Source organism: Vigna radiata, chromosome 8 (genome assembly GCF_000741045.1).
Source record: "Vigna radiata var. radiata cultivar VC1973A chromosome 8, Vradiata_ver6, whole genome shotgun sequence".
Taxonomy (NCBI): Eukaryota; Viridiplantae; Streptophyta; class Magnoliopsida; order Fabales; family Fabaceae; genus Vigna; species Vigna radiata.
Window position 1 is genome coordinate 5,519,191 of NC_028358.1, and position 23,109 is coordinate 5,542,299.

Sequence of the window (23,109 nt, forward strand, 5' to 3'; positions counted from 1 at the left end):
GTTGTTTTTGGAAGTGCAGATTTGTTTTAGAAATTATTTGGATTTGATTGTTTTAGAAATTTGGTAAAAAGAAAAGCCCATGGGCTAGCCCTGACCCATAGGGCTTTGGGGCTTTTTAGCCATGTGGGCTTTTTCAATAAAATAATTTTTTGGCCCTGTGAGCTTTTTTGGCCCCAACCCACATGGGTTAGGGCCAGGGCCTATGAAGTGGGCCAATTCGACAGCTCTACTTAGGAGTCAAAGGCAGTTTAAATATTTTTTTTTTTATCTTTCCATCCTCTGAATTGCCTTTTAAGAACAAAATCGTGACAAAGCTCCAGTTTAAAAAGCAAACAATACTTTATATGTATAATGGTCGACTCTAATCATGTCACTCGATGGACTTAAGATCGAAATATTGATAGATCATATATCTCTCTTAGTGACTTGAACATCAAAGAGTCTTCTGTAGGTGAATATTCCCTCTCTTAATAATAAGGATTTTGATTCTAGCCAGCAGGAGTATTCAAGTTGCCACTAAGATCTTGTCACCAATTCAAAGATTATTGCTTTGAATATGAATAAGAACATTTGTCGCCCACTATGAGACCCAAATAAGACTTTTTCATTCTTCCACATTTTATATGATCCTTACATTAATCATGATCGTGCTGATGTTCCTCGTAGCATTTTTAAAAGTTTGGACTTCATTATAGCTGGCCCAAAAATTTTAGCTAAATTACATCACTTGGCAATATGTTAATATTTAAGTTTTATAATGCATTACTTTATAGTGTTAATATTCCATTCTATAATGCACACTCTGTTTTTATCTATTGCTATACTTATGATCATATGATGTTAATGCATTATTTTTATAATTTATTATGCATACTCTACTTTGATCCTGATGCATGGGATATTTCGTTTTTCCTCTATGGCCACATGTGTCGTGTATGAGAAAACAAAGAAAAAAATGTGGCAGTGCATTAACTTGAATATAGATTAATGGGCCTATAGATGGAAAGCCTACATGATCTATGACCTTGACAGATTTTGAAAGGTATGTTACACATGTTGCACCTGAATTACACTCCAGAATTGTAAGAATTTTAGCATAGGTTGTTGCCTAGGGATTTGTGATGGCTAAACAATAGTCTTGGAGGAGGAACTAGGCAAACAGAACAAGCAAGAGTTCATCACATTTAGGTTTGTGTGCACTCCATTATGTTTTATGCGGATTAAGATGATTGGGATGCATGATATAAGGATCATTTGTTTAAGGACATTTACACTCTTTTAAACATAATAAAAGTATACAAGAGATATTGATATTGTATATTAAAAACATGTGTGAATATGGGGCTTGTGTTATTCAAATTCAAGTGTACTTACATGCCACCAAAGTTAGCACCATTACTTGCAAAATGTATCAATTGGAAAAAGTTCTTTTGACATCTGACATGACTTTCTCCATATTAAGCTTTACGTTTGTATAATATTTCTAGAACAACCTATAGAACAAGCAAGAATGACAACATTATTGGCTTCTCCTAAACAGAATCAAGGTTATGTTGTTCCACTTCTTTTTAGCACATTGCCTTTTAAGGCTTGTGTTTATGGTGAAAAAACTAATGAAAACTTTGAATAACCATGAACAGGAACAATGTAAAACCCAACTGTGAATTCAACCTGTGAGGCCAATTCCTCTATCTCTGAAGCAGTTAAAATGAGGCCAATACCGTTTATAAGTCATTGTGCACTGCAACTCCAAACCCAAACACAACAAAGTTGAAAGTTTGAAGGATATAACTAGTATGGCGAAGTTAAGAAACTTAGTAATAGAAACGAGAAATCATGCTTGGGCAACAAAACAAAAGAGAATAAATTTGATTCAACCCAAATTTTAGTAAGAGCTTATAACAATAAACTCGGATGAAAAATCATCTGAAACTATCTTAAAAGTGTTAAAAACAATGCATAAGCTTAGATGAAAGTTTGGCCTTGAGAGCCTAATATTCCAACTCGAAAATGAAGTTTTGATAAAAGTCACAATGATGATAACCTATAAATCGATCCCAACCACAATGACTACAAGACCTTTAATGCAAAGAAATCCTGATATATTGATATACATAAGGAACTAGAAGAAATCCAAGAACACAAGTGATATTCTCCGATGAAGCGTCGATGTGAAAGGTTGACTAGTTCCCAAGACCCTACAAGAATAGAGATCGAAGATAAAGGCCACTTGAATGCGCCCTCTAGGAGGAACAATCACCATGAACAATGGATGAGTAGTGCACAACCACTGACTACCATATGGGGTTGCCCTAACCATAGTTCATGACCATGAACAAGATGATCCAAGGGTTATCACTATCACCATTGTCGATTGACGGGTAAACAATTATGATCGACCCAACAACAACTCAACATTCTAGTATCCAAATATAAGAACAACTCGACTTTTCAGTATCCGAGTACAATAGCAACTCAGCGTTCAATGTCCAAGTACAAGAAAAACTTGGCACTATAGTGCTTGAGTACAACAACAACCCGACATTCCAGTGTCTAAGTACAACAACAACTCTACACTCCAATGCTTGAGTACAAGAGCAACTCGACATTCCAGTGTTTAAGTACGAGAGTAAATTGTTGTTCTGGTGATCAAGTATAGGAGCAATTTGGTATTCCAAAACATGAATACTATAGCAAAAGCAATTGGGTGTTGTAATACCCGAGCACAAAAAGAATTCAATGAGTATATGAAACTCAATATTACAATGACCAAGTACAAGAGTAACTCAACTTTCCAGTATTCGAGTACAAGAGTAACTTGACATTCCAATACTTGGGTATAGGAGCAAATAATGACCCAACGTTACAATACTCGAATTCAAGAAAGAACGGTGCAGAAGGCATACCTAGTATGGAGAAAGTCTAGCTACGTTCAAAATTTTAAGGAGAAAGAAAACTTACACCTAACTAGGAAGAACTGTATTACATTACGAACTCCCTCTAGAATGGAGCCTACATATTAAAAGAGCTCAAACAAAAGCTTATCCCGAGAACATGGAATATGACCCACTTAAAGATGTAATACAATTAAGGTACGAGGACATGTGTATTATTTTTCCTTCGCTTAGATTTTGTCCCTCAGTTGAGTTTTGTCAAGCAAGGTTTTAATGAGACACTCGAGTTACTAAGATAGTAACACAAGCAAAGAATTCAAGCGACGTACCTAAGTTACTTAGATAGTAACATAAGGAAAGTCCTTAAACAAGACATCGATTTACTTAGACAGTAACATAATCAAAGCCCTTAAACGAGGCAATCAAGTTACTTACACAGTAACACAAGTGAAGCCCTCAAACGAGGCACAATATTACTTAGACAGTAACATAAGAAACCCCTCCCCCCAAACAAGACACCGAGTTATCAAGATGGTAACATAAATGAAAGCCATTAAAAGATAACCACACATAACTCAGTCAAGAATGACCTAAGTTAATCATAAGTTCAACAAGGTCAAAAATGACCACATACAGTCTGACCAAACAACCAATCTATCTACAAACATAAAGTCGGCTACAACTCAGCCAAAGGGCCAATTGTAGTCGCAACAAACATTCTTCATACGCTAATCAAACTTTCGAGCTTAGGAGACTTATGTACATAGTCAGCCCAACAAATACGCTAAATGATGCGTTTAACAAAGCCTATTCAATTTTACTTACCTAAAGTGAATGAAAGGTATTCTAAGATATATTTGTTGGTGCAAATATTCATATATTAACATTATATGTGACCAAATCTCAGTGGTTTGATTACGTCATTGTAACATGTGAGCTACATGATGGGAGTGAACGACAGGTTGTTATGAATGAAGGACAAGTGGAACATGATCAGGGACACGCGAAACTTGATCAACAGGAGGTAGAGAGCAGACGCAACACCAGGATTCGTAAGGAAAATTCCCTTCTAAAAGGATTTGCGCGTTAGTTGGGAGGCATATGGAATGTGGCAAGTATCTCTCTAAACTCCCTCTCTTCCAGAAATTTTCTCACCACTTTTTCTGCTCTCTGACCTTACCCCTTTTCTGTGCAGGACGATCCTCTGTTCATGCAACAGATAGTATTTTTTTTTTGGGATTCTATTTTATTAAATTTCCTTTACAGAATCCTGAAACTTCTTTTTATATTGTTGTTAACAGAGACATTGATTCATTTAAATAAGATTCATTCCACTCATATTTTTCCTATCATATTACTACATCATTACTGTTACATTGGTGCTTTCATTGACTCCAATGGCTGAGAACACACGTTTAAAAGATTTACAGACACAGGTTACTTCGTTGGTGAGCTGGATGGAAAAGCAAAATGATAGAGATAAGATGAATCAAGTCCTAATTGATAAAATAGAGCAGCGTATGAATCAGATGCAGATAGCCATTGATCATCTAATCAAACTTCAAACTCAACACGTTCGTGATACGAACTCAAAGACTGACGCACAGTTTGCAAATTCCGGGATGTTCTCTGGAGTGATGCCTGTTCGCAACATATAGCTGGGTTTTCCTCACTTCGATGGTCACACTCCAGTATTAGAATGGATCTTTAAGGCAAAAAAATTCTTCAATTAACACAATACTCCGGATTTGGAGAGGGTGGAAATAACTACAATGCATTTTGAGAAGGATGTTATTCCATGGTTTCAGATGTTGCAGAAGGAGCATGTCTTCCAGTCTTGGAACGATTTGAAACGTGCCCTGGAGTCACAATTTGGTCCTTCCCCGTTTGATAACCCCATGGCTAATTTGTTCAAATTGACACAAACTGGTACAATTGCTGATTACTACCTGAAATTCATGAGTTTAGCCAATTGATCGGACGAGTTAACATCTGAAGTTCTTTTAAATTGCTTTTTAAGTGGGTTGAATAAAGATATTAGACGAGATGTGGTAGCTCAGAGTCCTCCAAATTTATTGAGAGCTGTTTCACTGGCTAAATTGTTCGAGGAAAAAAATGTCCCTGTGGCTATTGCTCGAAACCCATCACAGGACCATAGATATTCCAATATTACCTTCAATTCTAACCAGAATAATGTTCCCAGACACCCTCCGAAGCCTCCTTATAATTCCCAGCCTCTACCTCCATTATTACCCACCCCTTCAGGACCTCCTTTTAGAAATTCAAATGTGAAGAAAATCAGTCCTGCGGAAATGCAATTACGTCACGAGAAGGGCCTTTGTTATTTTTGTGATAAGAAATTTTCTTTCAATCATAAGTGTCCCAACAGACAATATTTAATGTTACAAATGGAAGAGGATGAAAAGGAGTTAGAACCAGTGCAACCAGAAATGGACTCTCTTAATATTACAACTAGAGTTGTGGACACTGAGGAGGCATTGCATTTTTCCTTCAAGGCTTTGAATGGAGGAGCAGAAGTTGGTACCATCCGTTTTGTTGCACACATTGGTTCTTTGTCTGTCTAGGTTTTGGTTGATGGAGGTAGCTCTGATAATTTCCCTTAACCAAGAATTGCTAAGTTCTTGAAATTACCTGTCGAACCAGCTCCTATGTTCAGAGTTATGGTGGGGAATGGTAATTACATGGTTGTTGAAGGCTTGGTTAGTGAGTTAACTATTCGGGCACGGGGAGTCAAATTTCAATTACCAGCTTTTTTACTACCAGTTTCTGGAGCTGACTTAGTTCTTGGTGCTAGCTGGTTAAAATCAATCGGGCCATACATTGTTGATTACTCTTCATTACAGTTGAAGATCTTATACAATGACAAGTTTGTCACATTACAAGGTGATCATACAATTTTGCCTACTCCTGCACAATGCCACCATATAAAGAGACTTGTCCATACCAAATCCATTGCGAAAATTTTTAGTATGCAACTCATTGAACCGACTTCTCAGCAATTTCCAGAGCTAGAACTCCCTAAGGATATGGAACCTGAATTGGTTCTATTGCTACACACATATGCTGCGGTGTTTGGAAATCCTACGTCCTTACCTCCTCCTAGGACACATGACCACTCCATTCCTTTGGTATAAGGTTCTCAACCAATTAAAGTTAGAGCCTATCGATATCCTCACAGTCAGAAGGAGGAAATTGAGAAGTTAGTGGTCGGTCTGTTGTAAGAAGGAGTGGTGCAACCCAATACTAGTCCTTTCTCTTTTCCAATCCTCTTGGTCAAAAAGAAAGATGGATCTTGGAGGGTTGTACTGATTACAGAGCTCTTAATGCTATTACCACCAAAGACACCTTTCCTATACCTACGGTTGATGAGTTGATAGATGAGGTCTTTGGTGTTTGTTTTTTTTCAAAGCTTGACTTGCGATCTGGTTATCACCAGATATTGCTTAAACCGAAATATAGGCATAAAACATCTTTTCAGACTCATCATGGTCATTTTGAATGGCTAGTCATGCCATTTGGATTGACCACTGCTCCCGCCACATTCCAGAGTTTGATGAATGAAGTTTTTAAGGATGTTTTGAGAAAATTTGTGTTGGTATTTTTTGATGATATATTAATCTACAGTGCTACATGGAAGGACCATCTAGCTCATTTGGAATTTCTACTGCAAACATTACAACAACACCAACTTTATGCTAAATTTTCTAAATGTTCCTTTGGTGTCAGGGAAATTGATTATTTGGGACATACCTTAACTGTAGCAGGGATTGCTATGGAAACTAGCAAGTTAGAAGTTGCTAAAGAATTCCTCAACCTACCACACTGAAACAATTAAGAGGATTCTTGGGTCTTATTGGGTACTATAGACGGTTTGTTAAAAATTATGCCTTTATTGTATCCCCTCTAACTGAGTTGCTTAAAAAGGACTCTTTTAAATGGACTGCATCAGCCACTAATACTTTTATGAAATTAAAGGAGGCCCTTACTTCAGCACCTGTACTGGCAGTGCCCAATTTCAAGGAAGAGTTTATTCTGGAAACCGATGCTTCCGACTTGGGAATAGGGGCAGTTTTGAGTCAGAATTCCCATCCTATTGCATATGTTTCAAAAAAGCTGTCAACACGGATACAGAAGCAGTCGATGTATACTAAAGAGTTTTATGCTATTATTGAAGCTCTTGCAAAGTTCAGACACTATCTCCTAGGCCACAAATTCATTATCAAAACTGACCAAAAGAGTCTTAAGGAGTTGTTGGAGCAGACTCTGCAAACACCGGAGCAACAACAGTGGTTACCTAAATTTTTGGGTTATGATTTTAAGATTCAGTACAAGCCTGACAAGGATAACATTCCAGCAGATGCCTTATCAAGAAGTTTTCACTTGGCCTGGTCTGAACCTCGAAGTGGGTGGTTAACTAAAGTAGTTGAGTTGATGCCCAAAGATGAATGGTTGAGTTCTCTGTATCAACAACATTTAAATAATGAAATCCTTGACGTAGATTATACTGTCAAAGATGGCTTGTTATTATGGAAAGGTAGATTGATGATTCCTAATGACTTGGCTCTCAAACAGGCCATTTTACATGAGTTTCATAGTACGAAGATAGGTGGACATGCGAGAGTAACTCAAACTATGGCTAGGGTCAGTCAACAGTTCTTTTGGCCGAAGATGCAGGCAAATGTCAGAGATTTTGTCCAAAAATGTAATGTTTGCCAACAAGCCAAGGTTGATCAAACACTTCCTTCAGGGTTGTTACACCCTCTTTCTATTCCTTAACAGATTTGGGAGGATATCAGTATGGATATCATAACTCAATTACCTAGCTCTAATGGGTTTTCTATAATTATGGTGGTGGTAGACCGATTGTCTAAGTTCAGTTACTTTATTCCTCTCAAAGCATATTTTAATAGTAGGACAGTTGCTGATGCTTTCATCCAACAGGTGGTCAAGATCCATGGTTTCCCTAAGATTGTGGTGTCGGATAGGGATAGAGTATTCATCAGTGCATTTTGGTAACAACTCTTCAAGGCTCAAGGTACAGCGCTGGCTATGACTTCTGCATATCATCCTCAATCCGATGGCCAAACGGAGGCTTTACATAAGACCTTGGAAATGTACTTAAGATGTTTTGTGTATGACAATCCAAAGTCTTGGCATTCTATGATTCCTTGGGCACAATTTTGGTATAATTCGGCTTATCATCATAGTATTCATATGACGCCTTTTAAGGTTGTATTTGGGAGAGATCCTCCAAGCATTGTTCCTTATGTTAAAGATTTGAAGGATCCCGTCTCTCTTCTTCAAGACACTTTAACAGCTCGTGACCAACTAATTCATGAGCTTAAATTCAATTTGGAAAAGGCTCAGAATTACATGAAAGGACAGGCTGATAAGAAGAGGAAGGAGGTATATTTTGAAGTGGGGGACTTGGTATTGGTTAAGTTACAACCCCATCGTCAACATTCAGTGGTTTTGAGGAAGAATCATAAATTGGGGTTGCGTTTTTTTGGCCCATTTGAGATCATTCAGAAGATTGGTGATGTTGCATACAAGTTGAAATTGCCTGCCACTGCTAGAATTCATCCCGTATTTCATGTGTCTTTGTTGAAGAAATTCCATGGCACTCCAGTTGATCAATACTTTCCTTCGCCATTGACTACTTCAGAATTTGGACAGACCTTGCAACCTGAGAAGATTTTGGATTCAAGATTAATTGTTCGTGGTGCGAACCAAATTCCTCAGGTGTTGGTTCAGTGGGAGTCAACCAAACCAGAATTGGAAACTTGGGAAGATGCTCTACTGCTGCAACAATCTTATTCATCCCTCACCCTTGAGGACAAGGGTGTTTTAAAAGGGAAGGGTATTGTAACACGTGAGTTGATTGATGGGAGTGAACGACAGGTTGTTATGAATGAAGGACAAGTGGAACGTGATCAGGGACACGTGAAACTTGACCAGTAGGAGGTGGAGAGCAAACGCAACACTAGGATTCGTAAGAAAAATTCCCTTCTAAAAGGATTTGCGCGTTAGTTGGGAAGCATATGGAATGTGGCAAGTATCTCTCTGAACTCTCTCTCTTCCAGAAATTTCCTCACCGCCCTTTCTGCTCTCTGACCTTACCCCTTTTCTGTGCAGGACGATCCTCTGTTTATGCAACAGATAGTATTTTTTTTTGGGATTCTATTTTATTACATTTCCTTTACAGAATCCTGAAACTTCTTTTTATATTGTTGTTGACAGAGACATTAATTCATTTAAATAAGATTCATTCCACTCATATTTTTCCTATCATATTACTGCATCATTACTGTTACAATCATGATATTCCTTAATATCATATATTTACAACATGTTTTATATATCAAGTAAAGTATCACATTATTGTTATTTTTTCGCTAATTATCATTTATGCGATAAGTTGTTCTATTTGTTGGTATTATTTGATATTATCAATTTTTACAACAAACATCCTAGGACCTAGAAACCCTATAAATACACATGGTATTGTATTAGAAATTACACACAATTCTCTCTTACTTACTCATACACCCATATAAACCTTAAATCTCTTTTAGTGACCCAAGTATCAGAGAATCTTTTACAAGTATATATTTTCCTTTTGAACCACAAAAGATTTTATTCCAATCATAAAAAACATTCAAGATCAAGTCACCGTTAAAATCTTGTCATCTGTCCAAAAATTCACCCTCCAAAATCTACACTCTAAATTTTGATAGAAACACGTGTAAATCAAGTTACTTGTATATATGCGTTTTTTTATGTAATTATGTTAATAATACTTGTGATTTCTAATTTGATTAGGTTAATAATATCACATATAGAATACATTATCTCACAACATTCCTTTTCAAATACAAGTAAAAAAAACATGCTTTACTTTTTGTGATTATATTATACAAAATCTATTTATTACTTGAATTAGAACGATTTGATGCGATTAATGTTCTATTTTTAATTAAAATAAGGATTTTAAAATACTTATTTAAAGAATGGCAAAATAAAATAAATATACCCAATTCAAAAGTTACAAACACGCAAAATATAAATCCAAAAGAAAACTATGAACAAGTAAATATTGAAGTTTTGAAGAGTACACATTAAGAGTAACTATGCTGACCATCAGAACTAAAATATTAAAAGTGTAAATTACAATAAAATTAAATAACATAAAAGTAAATTATAAGATATTAGATGAAAAAGACTAAATTACAATAAAAGTAAATAACATAAAAATAAACGATAAGTGATAAGATGAAAATATATTACAGAAGATCAAATAAAATATTGAAAAATGAAATGTGAATGTTTCTTGATTATCTGTGTGTTATCTCCATTATTAAATATTAGAATTGTTTTAATAATATTTAAATTTTTGTTATAAAAAAGTTTGTAACGAATAACCAAAAATTTTCAATAGTTAATCCTATAAAAAAAATTATGATAATAACACAAAACGTACAGTTATTGAGAGGTTGATCATTCTGGTAGTGAGTGTCGAAGTCCCTTACGTGTTTTAAAATTTTTTAATTTAGATTGGTATATAATGGAATCGATGAAAATTAAATTATGTAATTTATATATTTTTAACAAAAGTATAATATTTAATGTTAATAAAGGATAAAAATATAAGAAATAAAAATATATATTAAGATATTTTTATTTTACTTTTCGTATTTATTCTCACATATTTTCTTTTGTTTCTAATAAAAAAGAAAGAAAATTAAACACAAATTCATTATTTATGTTCTCATCTGTCATTTGTACTCTTTTATTTTTGAAGAAAAAAAATTGTTGCTCTTTTGTACCACTTGATAATGAAATATTAATTTAATAGTTAGTATTTTTTTTTTTTATCTCATGAACTTTTTTTTATATCCATTTTTTCGGGAATATAGAAAAAAAAAAGTTATGTACATGTGTTTTTTCATAACTGTGGTTTTAACTGTGACGTGATTATTATATTTTTTTTAGTAATTATGTTTCTCAATTTTTTATTAGATTATGATAAATTATTAATTTTTTTTCTTCAACTTTGTATTTCTTTTAAATAGGTATATTGATGGAAAATAAAACAGTAAATTTAGTCTTTTAAAAGTGATCAAAGGAAAGCTACATGTAAAGATGAAAAGAAGACAAATTCAATTCAACTTCTTCACATACTTTGAAGCATGATATCAATGATCCAATTGTTCAATTAGATGAGCTCTTTTATAAGATTTGAAAATTTTTTGGTGAGAAGTTTCATATTATAAACATCTTTAAATACGAGAATATCTAATGAGTCAAAAAATGGAATTGGAAGAGCTTAATTGATTAAAATTGGGTCCATATCAAATGCAACTTCAAAAAGTATCTTTTTTTATAAGGACACACATCCAAAGATTTCAATCTAATTTGTTTAATATGTTTCTTTCTTGGATAAAGTATTTCCCGATTAATGAAGCTTATTATTTGACATACAATCTATTTAGTTCAAAGTTAGTGGTCGTTTTGGGTCAAATGTGTTTCCTAAACAAGGTTTTAGATAATAAAAAAAGGTTAATCCAAGAAAAATGTGTATTTCTCAATCACATTGTAGATAGCCCTTTCTTACTGTATAACAATACAGTGAAAGCTTGTGAAGATTGTTGAATTAATCTTTGCACATTAATAACATTATGAATGCTCAAAGTTCAAGTAAATTTGCAAGAATCATTTATGACTCAAAACCTCTATTAATACAATTCGTTGGCTAGCATTTCAAGCTTGTGCATTTAGAGACCACGAGAAAACACCATAGTCACCTAATAGAGGTAACTTTCTTGAGACAATTAAACTTCTAGCATCGTATAGTGGTAAAATGACATTAGTTGTATTAGAAAATGCTCTCTATAATGCAAAGTATAATTCTTATCATATTTAGAAATAAAATGAAGGAACAAAGGACAATCCTTTAGAATATGATGAGAAGTATATTTTGTATTATATGGAGCATTTTCGAACACAATGTGTGCCACTTTATCATTATATGATGCTAGAAGTTTAATCTTCTCAAGAAAGTTACCTTTATTACTTGACTTTTGTGTTTCTTCATGGCCTCAAATTGTACAAGGTTGGAATGCTATCCAACAAATAATTACAATAGAGGTTTTGAGACGTAAATGATTCTTACAAACTTGTTATGAACTTTAAACATTTATAATTTATCAATGTGCATAGATTGATTCAACATTCTTTGCAAGCTTTCATTGCATTGTTATGTGGTGAGCAATAAATATCTCCAATGTGTTTGAGAAATGCACATTTTTCCTACATTAATCTTTTTCCATGATCTAAAACCTTGTTTACTAAACAAATATGACCCAACCAACTTACTTTGAATTAAATAGATAACATGTCAAACAATAAGTTTTCTCATTAATTGAAGATAATCTAGCCAATAATGAAACATTTTAAACCAATTAGATTAAAATAAGTTTTCTCATTAATTGAAGAATACTCTAGCCAATGATGAAACATTTTTAATGAAACATTTTAAACCAATTAGATTAAAATAAGTTTTCTCATTAATTGAAGAACACTCTAGCCAATAATGAAACATTTTAAACCAATTATATTAAAATCTCCTTGGATGTTTCTCCTTATAAAAGGATAGTTTTAAAGTTGTATTTGATATGGACCCATTTTAGATAAGCTCTTTTAATTTCATCTCTTTGATTCAATGATATTATCATATTTGAGGATGTTTTTCTTGGATCACATTCCAAAGAATTAATATAAAACTCCTCGTATGTAATTTTTTTGGATCTTAAGAGCTAGATCCTTTAATTGAACACATTAGTATCATATTTTAGAATATGTGAAGAAGCTAAATATATTTTGTTTTCATCTTAACGGGTAGCTTGCCTATTATTAGAAGTGGGTTTTAGGCCTAACTCAACCCCACAAAACCGGCTTGTAAGGTGAGGTTTGCACCTCACTTATATATATATATATATATATATATTATAATTTGGCCTTATTTCTAGTCGATGTGGGACTTCCAACACATATAGACATCTCGTGCGTGATAGTAGAAATTGGGTGGTCCAATAGCGACTTGACAACGGGTGGAATAGAAACAGAAATGCCCACTTAGAAGTCGCTAGGATAGGCTTTAACCATGCATCTGATACCATATTAGAAGTGGATTTTATGCCTAACTCAACCCCACAAAACCGGCTTGTAAGGTGAGGTTTGCACTTCACTTATATATTATAATTTGACCTTATTTCTAGTCGATGTGAGACTTCCAACACCTATATCATTTCCAAAAATGAACCTATTATTTTATTCTTTATCAATATACATAACTTTTTAAAAAAAAAAAACAAAACAAAACAAAATTTAAGACTAAAATATAGTTTATCATAATTTAATAAAAAAATTGAGAGATACAATTACCAATACAAAAATCTATAATAGTCAAGCCACGATTAAAAACCAGTTAAAAAAAACCCATAGTACATAACTTTTCCTTCTACGTTCATAGAAAATGAATATACAAAAGGCTCATGAGATAAAAAAAAAATTAATAACTACCAAACTATTATTTCATTATCAAGTGAGACACGAGAGAGTGACTTTTTTTCTTCAAGAAAGAAAACATGTAGGAAATTAGAAGAGAAATAATAAGTTTATGTTTAACTTCTTTTTTTCTTTAGAAACAAAAAAAAAAATATGTAAGAGTGAGAGATGAGTATAATATATAAGAAACTCAAAAGAATATACAAGAGAAAATAAAAAATATCTTAATAAATATTTGTTTATTTATATGTGTTTATTATTTATTAACATTAAATGTTATGCTTTGTAAAATAAAAAGCTAGTTAATTTAATTCCTATCAATTCATAATATATACTACATATATTTTAAAAAATGGGAGTCATGACACCCCTTCTACCACAATAATCCATACCTTAACCTTTCTAAAGGATGTATGAGTCAAGAAATAATGGAGTAACTAATTGCAAACTTGATGCAAAGGTTGGTACCACACTTAACTTATCAAATAAATTCACAAATTATTAATTAGTTAAGGTGTGATTTTGACTAATGGTAAAAGTTCACAAACTTCTTTTAGTAGTAGAATGCATTTGAGCAAAATGTAGTTCCTACTTATGTTTGTGTTTGCATAAAAGGTAGTTTGTGCCAATGAACATATACAAAAGGTGGAAACACACACAATTGTAATAAAAGTTTTTCTTTTTCTAAAAATGGTTGGGAACTGATTTTAGAAGGATCAACCATGTACCATGTGGTTATGCATGATGATTTTACTAATGTGGTGGTTGAAGAAATTTGATGTGTCGGTCCTCCAATACCTATCCCATAATAAAAGTTGAACACGTGAGAGAGACAATTGGAACATTCATTGTAAAGTATATAACCTAATTAAGAGAATAATTTTAAAAAATCGTGTATTTTTATGTGTACATACCTTCTAAAATATTATGAAATATCTTCAAGATATATACTCTTAATATTTTATGATATAATAACTTATTTTTATATTCTATTATATCTCCAAGACATTATGATATAATAATTTATTATTATTATTATTATTATTATTATATATATATATATATATATATATATATATATATATTTAAAGTATTATATAATAATTGAATATCCAACGTTTGTAAGATATAATATATTATTATTCAAGTAACAAAACTTGTTTAATATATCTATCTATTCACTTTTAATCTTGAAAACCTCTAAATATAACGTTCAACCATAAGAAGAATAAGGACTTATATATAATACTTAATGGTTGATACTCAACTATGAGACTAAACACTCGTATTTATATCTCTTAGTTATTATTACTTTAATACATATTCTTACTATATTTTATTGACTAAAGTATTTTTGTAGATAAATATTTTTTTTTTGCCTTCAAAACTTAGAGCTTTGCCTTAGTAAACAATAACTTAATTCTTAAAAGCCTCATACTTAACCATAATTAACCTCAAAGACATCTCGATCACATTCCTAAAGAACATTTGGCGTCCATCGCAGTGCGTGGGTAAAACTATTCTTAGACCACTAGTCTTATGGTAATGTACTACAAGTGGATTTTGGATTCCTTATGGAAGATTCTTCTGACAAGGTTATAATGAGACACATTTCATAAATAAAATATTCCCTTTCAAGTAATTGGTCTGTTACTCTTAAACACTTGATTGTCTTATATACTACTTTAGCCAAAAGGCTTTGAAATTATTATATAAATATCAAGTTTAAGATCACTCAAAATTGAGCGGTTGAAAAACATCAAACAATAATATACAAAATGATTTGGTCTGAGATTGCTTAGGAATAAACAATCAAAACACAATAATCATACATGATAAACATGATAAGCGACACAAAAAAGATCATATATTAAAAATCCCATCAATTCCATAAGTGTTCTTATATTCAATAAATGAGTTACATATAATTGTTACACTTTAATCAAATCGTTCCACTCACTAAAGGTAATGTGAAACTTATTTTGCCTCCACAAAATAATCGAGCTCAATGTGCTGTGGAATTAATTGGTGCAAATACAATTGACTGGGATAATTCTAATGATGACTACAATAAGAGAATACAAGTTTCTCATTACGAGTTATAGTGAAATCAATAATCAATACTAATTTCGGCACGTGCATCAACTCCTCACAATACTTGAACTCAACCAAACCAAACACCATAACCACCTTTACATGTGCTCTCCTTATATCTAAAACTCCCATTTCACAACCCTTGTCACTAGAAAAAAACCAAAAATGCATCATCCTTTGCCTATCTCCAAACCAAAGCATCAAAAGCCATTTTCTTTAACACACAATATACTAGTTCAACCAACTCACTCATCCCAACCTCAATGGAACCAAATTTCAAAAGAAGATTAAATTTGATTTCAAATCCTTCCTCTAAGAAAAACAATAATATCACTACCTCAATTATTGGAAACAAAGCTTCCTCCTTTATGGTCCCTTCAACATCGAAGAATTGAGCTTCATCGTTCTCCTACAACATGTTTGACATCGACCTAAATAAAATCTCGAGTGACTCATATATGAAATTACTCCTACATGCGACATCGAGATTGGTGGTAGTGATTAAGGACCCAGATCAAGAATAAGTGTTTTTGGGGATACTGAACTTCATTGATAAATTTATCAACTCATGGTTCATGGAGGAAAGGATGATGGTGTCTAAGACCATCATTTTATAACTTTTCAGTGTTTAAGACATTGGTGAATAATTACCTTGACCATAAACACTCACACAAAACAAGTCTACTACTTTAAAGAAAGTATACATAAGCTCGGATGGAAAAACATATGAGAATTATTTCAAAATCATTAAGAACAATACATAAACTCTGATAAATTTTCATTCATGAACTAATTTATAAGCATACGAGCAATGCATAAGTGCAAATGAAAAGCCATCCAAAAATTATTTTAAAAGCATTAAAAGCAATACATAAACTTGGATGAAAAGTCATTCCATAATTATTTCATAAGCTCAAATAAAAGTCCATTTGGAGGATTATTTTAAAAGGATTTGAAGTAATGTATAAGCTCAAGTGAAAAGTCATTAAAAACTATTTCAAAAGCATTAAAAATAATGCAAAAGCTCAGATGAAAAGTCATTTGAGAACTATTTCAAAAGCGTTATGAAGAATACATAATTTCAGATGAAAAACCATCCAATAACTATTTCAAAAACGTTAAAAGTAACACAACCTGGAATAAAAAGTTATATCTATGCGTCTAACCGCAATGCATAAGTCTAAATAGAAACATATTTGAGGACTACTTAGAATAGTCACACATCCACATGTTACACATTTGGTAATTGATTATCATAAAGAGATGTGTATTCTTCTTTTCTTAGTTCAAATTTTTTTCCCTTTAATTGAGTTTTTTTACTGAACAATAATTTAACGCGACACATTCTTCTAAGCTTGAACAATAATTTAATGCGACACATTCTTCTAAGCTTGAAGGCACTTGACATACAATTAATAGAGGATGATAAACCTCATTTATCCATCAATACATTCCACATGTACCTATTTTTGACTTATGAGATAGGAGCTTATGTACATACTATCAATATACTATAAAATATTTTCAAGATATTTACAATTAATATCTTATGATATAATAATTTATTATAAAATTCTATTATGTCTTTAAGATATTATAATATAATAATTGATAGTCTAATATCTTTAAGGAAAATGATATTTTAACACAATTTTTTGACACCATTTTGACACTGCACACGTGTCAAAATGTGGTGGACGATTTCAAATTAAAAAAACAAACTTTGGTTTTTCTCTTCCAAATATACTCCTGCCTCAACTTTTTTAATTTGAAATCGTCCAATCACATTTTGACACGTGTGCAGTGTCAAAATGGTGTCAAAAAATTGTGTTAAAATATCATTTTCCTATCTTTAAAATATTATATAATAATTGAATATTCAATCTCTTCAATATATAATATTTTATTATTCAAGTTATAAATTTTTTTAATATATTTATTTGGAAGTCTATAAATATAACATCATACTACAAGGTGTAAGGACTCCTCTATGATGCTCAATGGTTAATACAAATCTTTATTTTTTGAACATAGAAAAATCTTTTACAAATAATTTCTTTTTATTTGTTTTCAAAATTTAGGTGGACGCAATACTTAACCTTTGAAAGTCCGATAATTTATCTTAGAGACATCTCATATAACCACTCATTCAGAAGTTAAATAACTAATTATCATAAAAAAATTGCGTGGTAAGCAGTGACGAAGGTTTATAAGAGGCTTTAGTCCCAAATTCTTTTAAGATATATAAATTAATATGTAAAAAACAATAATTTATTTTAATTTTAATATATTTTGTGTAGGTGACTCCACAAAAGTTTTGCATATTTGTTTTGGTACCAAAGATGTGCTGGTTGTAAGAAATATATATTCCAGGAGGTTAAATCCTCCCACTAACTTCCATAACTTTGTGAATTTATCCTTCATGGTTGTAACAAAGCCAAACCTTGTGTCATGTAGCTAAATCACAAGTGCATCATTATATTTAATAATTTTTTTAACAACTTTTTTTATAATAATTTATGTGACAGATTGTGATTTGTCTGTTTTAAATATACGGATTAATAAAATATTGATATCAAATCTTCTTGTAAACAGGTTAAGAAAAGTTGTTAAAATATTATGAAGTACGTTATGAGCTTCCAAAAGTATAAATAATGATACTTAGACAATCTTTTTTTGATAATATTTGAATATCATTTACGTGTTATTCTGTTATTGGTTTAAAATTATTTTACAATCAATAATAATAATCATAACTATCATGATGGACCAATCACAATAACACGTAAATGATGGAAAAAAAAAACTAAAATTTGTTTTTTTAATTTGAAATCGTCCAACCACATTTTAACACGTTGCAGTGTCAAAATGGTGTATTAAAATTTTATTTTCCAAAATATATTATCTAAATATCATTTTCGAGTCATGAGATTGCTCAGGCTAAAACTTTGACTACTTGACAACTCAACCACCATCTCCGAACTATAAAGTCAACTAAGTATTTTATAATTATTTTTTTACCTCCTTTTTTATTGATCCATTTTAAAGAAAATGAATGTTCCTTTGAGTGACATAGCATCCAATACCACGAAATTTCCATCGCTGAAACATGAACACATGATACACCGTACTATGCTCTTGTGGATTCAAATTCCCTTGTTTTGCGTGTATCTTCATTTTCATCTTCATCTTCTTCTTCTTCTTCCACACAAGTGGAATGGGAATAGAGATTCTGGAGCCTAACACATGCATCAGGGGTTGCTGCACCAGCCCCTCTATTCCCCTTCATCTTCCTCCAGCTTCTTATACTGTCCTCTCTCCTATTGCTCGAGGTAAACCGACCTAAACCCTTCTCCAATTTTCATCCTTTTCATTTGTTTTTGGCTTCCCAATTTTTAATATTTATTCAAGTGTCTTTCTTGGTAGTTTTAATATTCATATTGTATCTTTGGTTGGTGATGGTAACTGTAGGGGCTGAGAGTGTTGTTTATGAAGGGACTTTGGATGGCATGAGGGTTGCTGTGAAGAAACCCATCTTGTCAACTTCAGAAGACATTAATAAGTTTCATAAAGAATTGCAATTGCTGTGGTATCTATCTCTATATCACCTCAATTTTCTCTCCTTTAATGTGGTATAAATCTTTATTTTCACATTATCAATTGAGATCTACTGTTTTCTTTAACGTTTTGATAGGCTGAAGGGTAATTTATCTAAGTCTTTTGAGTTTATGATTCATTGTTTTCTTTTTAAATTATGTAGCAAGTTAGATCACCCCGGAATAGCGACATTGATTGCGGCCCATGCAAAACCGCCCAATTACATGTTTTTCTTCAAGTTATATGAATCTCAGAATCTTGCACAGAAGCTGCATGTAGAAGAGTGGATACCAACACTTAATGATGCACTAATGATGGCAATGCAATTAGGTATAGTTGTTATTTTGTCTATATTGATTGATAACTACTTGGCCAGGGTATGTTTTTCCTATCATATTGTGGGAAAGAAACTGTAGCCATTGTTTCACTTGTTTAGTCAAACTGAGGTGTGTATAATTTGGGACGTATGACAGAATTGAAGAGTATAAACATTGTGATCTGCTTAAATGGGTACATGTTTTATCCTAAACCAAGAAATTGGCTTTCTTGGACTATAAACCAAAGCACATCTACATACAGAAGGCCTAGAACATTTTCACAAACTATTCTATTCATTTCAACCATCTTAAACTACTGTACATAATGTTATACTCGGCTATAATAGTTGGTCGTGTCGTGTGGGGTTTCAACAAGTTTTACTTTAGTAAGAGGGCTTAACACAAATTTCTCCTTTATCTGCCGGGGTTGGGACTGGCTATGAGACATGCAGAGTAAGATTATTATTACATTTGTAAAATAATTTTCAATATTATTTCAGCAATTTTATTTGGTTTTCTAGGTATTACGGACTATTTCATGTTGAAATTATCAAGTATTCCAAAAATCAACTATGGATTCTTTTCCTTCAATTTTGTAACCATTCATTTTACTCCACTTCAATTATATAGGTAAATTTTGGAAATTAAGTATATAAAGTGATTGACAATTTTGTCCAAAAGAAAAAGAAAATAAGAGTGTTTGACAAATTTTCCCCCTTTAATTCCTTCAACTTCCTTTCTCCAGCAAAGGCTTTGCAATATCTGCATAACCTCGGGATTGTGCATAGAGATGTGAAACCGGCAAATATTCTTGTAATTGTCTCCCAAATCTTTTGTTCTTTTGATTGTTTGAAACTGTCTTTAGTATTTGATACATTGTTCTTAATCTATATATCACCAGACTAATCTTGTGAATCCGCAATGCAGCTTGACAAAAGTCTTTGTCCACACCTCACAGATTTTGGTTTGGCAGAATACAAGAATGATCTAAAGGGAGTTTCCATTCAGAATTGGAAGTCTTCTGGAAAGCCTACTGGTGGTTTCCACAAAAAGAATATGGTTGGAACAGTCATTTACATGGCACCTGAAATATTAAGAAAGGAGTTACATACAGAAAAATCTGATGTATACAGTTTTGGGATATCAATCAAGTAAGAAGATGGGATTTGTTCTCTTTCTTTCATTTTTGTTATGGTTCTGTAAGGAATGTATTGCCATCATATATCTAATGCCGTTAGTTATATACCATATGAGGAATCAGTTGCAACTATTTTTCTCTTGATGCAATGTGCTATTTTTGTTGTTTGAGTTGGTTAGATCGGTTTCAAGTTTGAACTTTGAACATGCAAAGTTGCACTTGCAATCTACCAACATATCTTTTATCTGTCTTTTGTTGTGAAAACGTGGACAGTCAAGCCAATTGTGGATGGACTATCATCCATCTCTTTTGTTTCTTAATTTGTCCAATAGAGATGTTCATGTAAACAGTAACATTTACAGGGCATATCTTCATTTGGAAATTGTGATTGCCTGTCAACCTTAGATATGTTAGGCAGCTTGATCTATTAACTCTTTTTTGCAACTAATGCTTACCATACACACTGGTCATTCCTTTCATCACAAGCTGGTGGTTCAATGCTGTTATAGTATGAGTATGGTGGGACCAGGAAGAATAAAAAGTAAACTCCATGCTCATTTAGAGGAAGAAAAAGGAAGACGAGTAAGGCAAAGCAATTGGAATAATTAGAGAATTTGGTAGCTTGTAAACAACTTAAGTTGGTTAACTGGTTCAAGTTGTCAGGTGCAGGGACCTAGGTAAATAGTAAATGATTAGTTTCCATTCAAAGTTCCTGATTTCAGAACTGAGCAGTGGCTCTTTATTGAAGGGGAAGCCATTGGAAGCATAGTTATCTCCTTTGGTATCTGTCATTCAATCAACCATTACATAACCGTTCTTTGTCTTTCTTCACACTAGATTTGTTCTCATGGGTTTTAACAAAGCTTGCATAAATAAAATCTTCAATCAAATTTTTGCCTTTTGATTTAAATTTTTTTATTGGACTTACTGCAGCGAACTCCTCACTGGTGTTGTGCCATATACAGATCTTCGTACAGAAGCTCAAGTAAGTCTATCTATCTTATGTGTGGTTTGAACTTTTTTCTTGTTGTTAGAGTATTACAAGTTCTATAATGAGGTAAAGTATGTATGCTATATTTGTTTCTAGACATGATTTTTTATAACCCTTTACTGTTTTGAATGTTGTTTAATCTCAGTGACCATTATTGATGGAACTCACGTACATCATCGAGGAGTATATAATATATAGTCAAAATTGATATCTTACCTATAGGATTGGAAGGGTTAGAGCAATACCAAAATATTGTAATCATAACGAAAATCCTACCTCAAGTGCAAAAGTGTAGCCACAAATCAGAAAAATAAGAAAAAATAACCTTAAATTACCAACAGCCACAGACTAAGTCAACAATGTAGAACCTGAGCCAAAGGCACCATTAGAGCTCCTTCCAACACTTGTAGAACCTGAACCTCCATTAGCCTCCCTAGCTGCTCCTTTACCACTTAAAGACGAGCAGCTAAACAGGAAGAAGTGAAATTCAGCAGAGATTTGAAAATTGAACCAAATGTCCCAAACAGTGCAGCAACCAAACCAAAGCAAGAGTCACAAGCAAAGAAACCAAGTATCAAACCCAAAAGCAGAAAAACACTAAGCTAAGGTGCGGAGAAGTGTGAAGTGCCAAACTTAGCAAAAGAGTCAAGGAGAGGTTTGGTACTTTTCTTTTCAGAGAAGTATATAAAAATGGATAACTGCCAAAATAAATTAGTTTAGGTCTTCTGCTGAGAATAATAGGAATTTTAGAAAAAAATAGGAATGACTAAATTCAATGATAATATTGTAGTCTCTTTGATTCTATATTCTGAAAAGTAAAGGTTAGGACAAGAAAAAGTGGCTCAGCTCAATGATAGGTGTCAAAAACCGTGATTTGTGCAGTAGTAATTGACATGGAGTAATTTTAGGATGTCTTTATATTTGATGTGCTGTATTCATGCAACAGTTGTGTGCTATTTTTATTAGGAGCATTTATGTTTAATTAATCTTGTAATCATAGGGATCTGTTTCTTAGAATTAGCAGTCTGCATTTCCTAAAATATGCAGCTGACCCATGTATGTTTGTAGAGGTTAATAACCTCATAATATCCTATTTCTTCTAAATTTCAGATGGTATCAGAGCTCCCGATCCCTGGGAGTCTCTGACCGTGCCGTCAAACCTAAACTGCAGCCTTCATTGCTGCGCGACCTATAACCTAAATCGCAGCCTTCATTGTTGCACTACCTTTAAGTCTTGGTGCTAGCCTTCATTGCAGCAGACCTCTCTACCTTAATCTCACCTTGTTATGGCTGAAGTCGTGAATCTGGCAACTGGGGACAGCCCTCAAACCACTGTGACGGTGGCTGGCGGTGAACGGCAGCCGGCGGCCGGCGACGGAGGATGGCCGGCGGCGGTGAGCGGTGGCGGGCGGCGAACTATGGGCTGTACAGATGCTACGAGACAGAAACCAGAGCGGGATCGACCCGTCTGATACCAACTTGAGAATTAAA

General features: G+C 33.0%; 1 protein-coding gene across 2 annotated transcripts in view; it reads left to right on the forward strand.

Annotated features, from left to right (window-relative positions):
• Window positions 1-18,630: 18,630 nt before the first annotated feature.
• LOC106772697 (protein kinase and PP2C-like domain-containing protein) overlaps window positions 18,631-23,109 on the forward strand; it is a 9,757-nt gene continuing 5,278 nt past the window's right edge. The window contains exons 1-6 of one of the 2 annotated variants that reach the window (XM_014659250.2): window positions 18,631-18,907; window positions 19,047-19,164; window positions 19,336-19,502; window positions 20,235-20,302; window positions 20,417-20,640; window positions 21,561-21,612. In XM_014659250.2, coding sequence (XP_014514736.1) covers window positions 18,793-18,907; window positions 19,047-19,164; window positions 19,336-19,502; window positions 20,235-20,302; window positions 20,417-20,640; window positions 21,561-21,612 — 744 coding nt within the window. In that variant the 5' untranslated portion in view covers window positions 18,631-18,792. Of the gene's footprint in view, window positions 18,908-19,046; window positions 19,208-19,335; window positions 19,503-20,234; window positions 20,303-20,416; window positions 20,641-21,560; window positions 21,613-23,109 lie in introns of those variants that run through there. The other variant, XM_014659251.2, reaches the window with a different exon arrangement.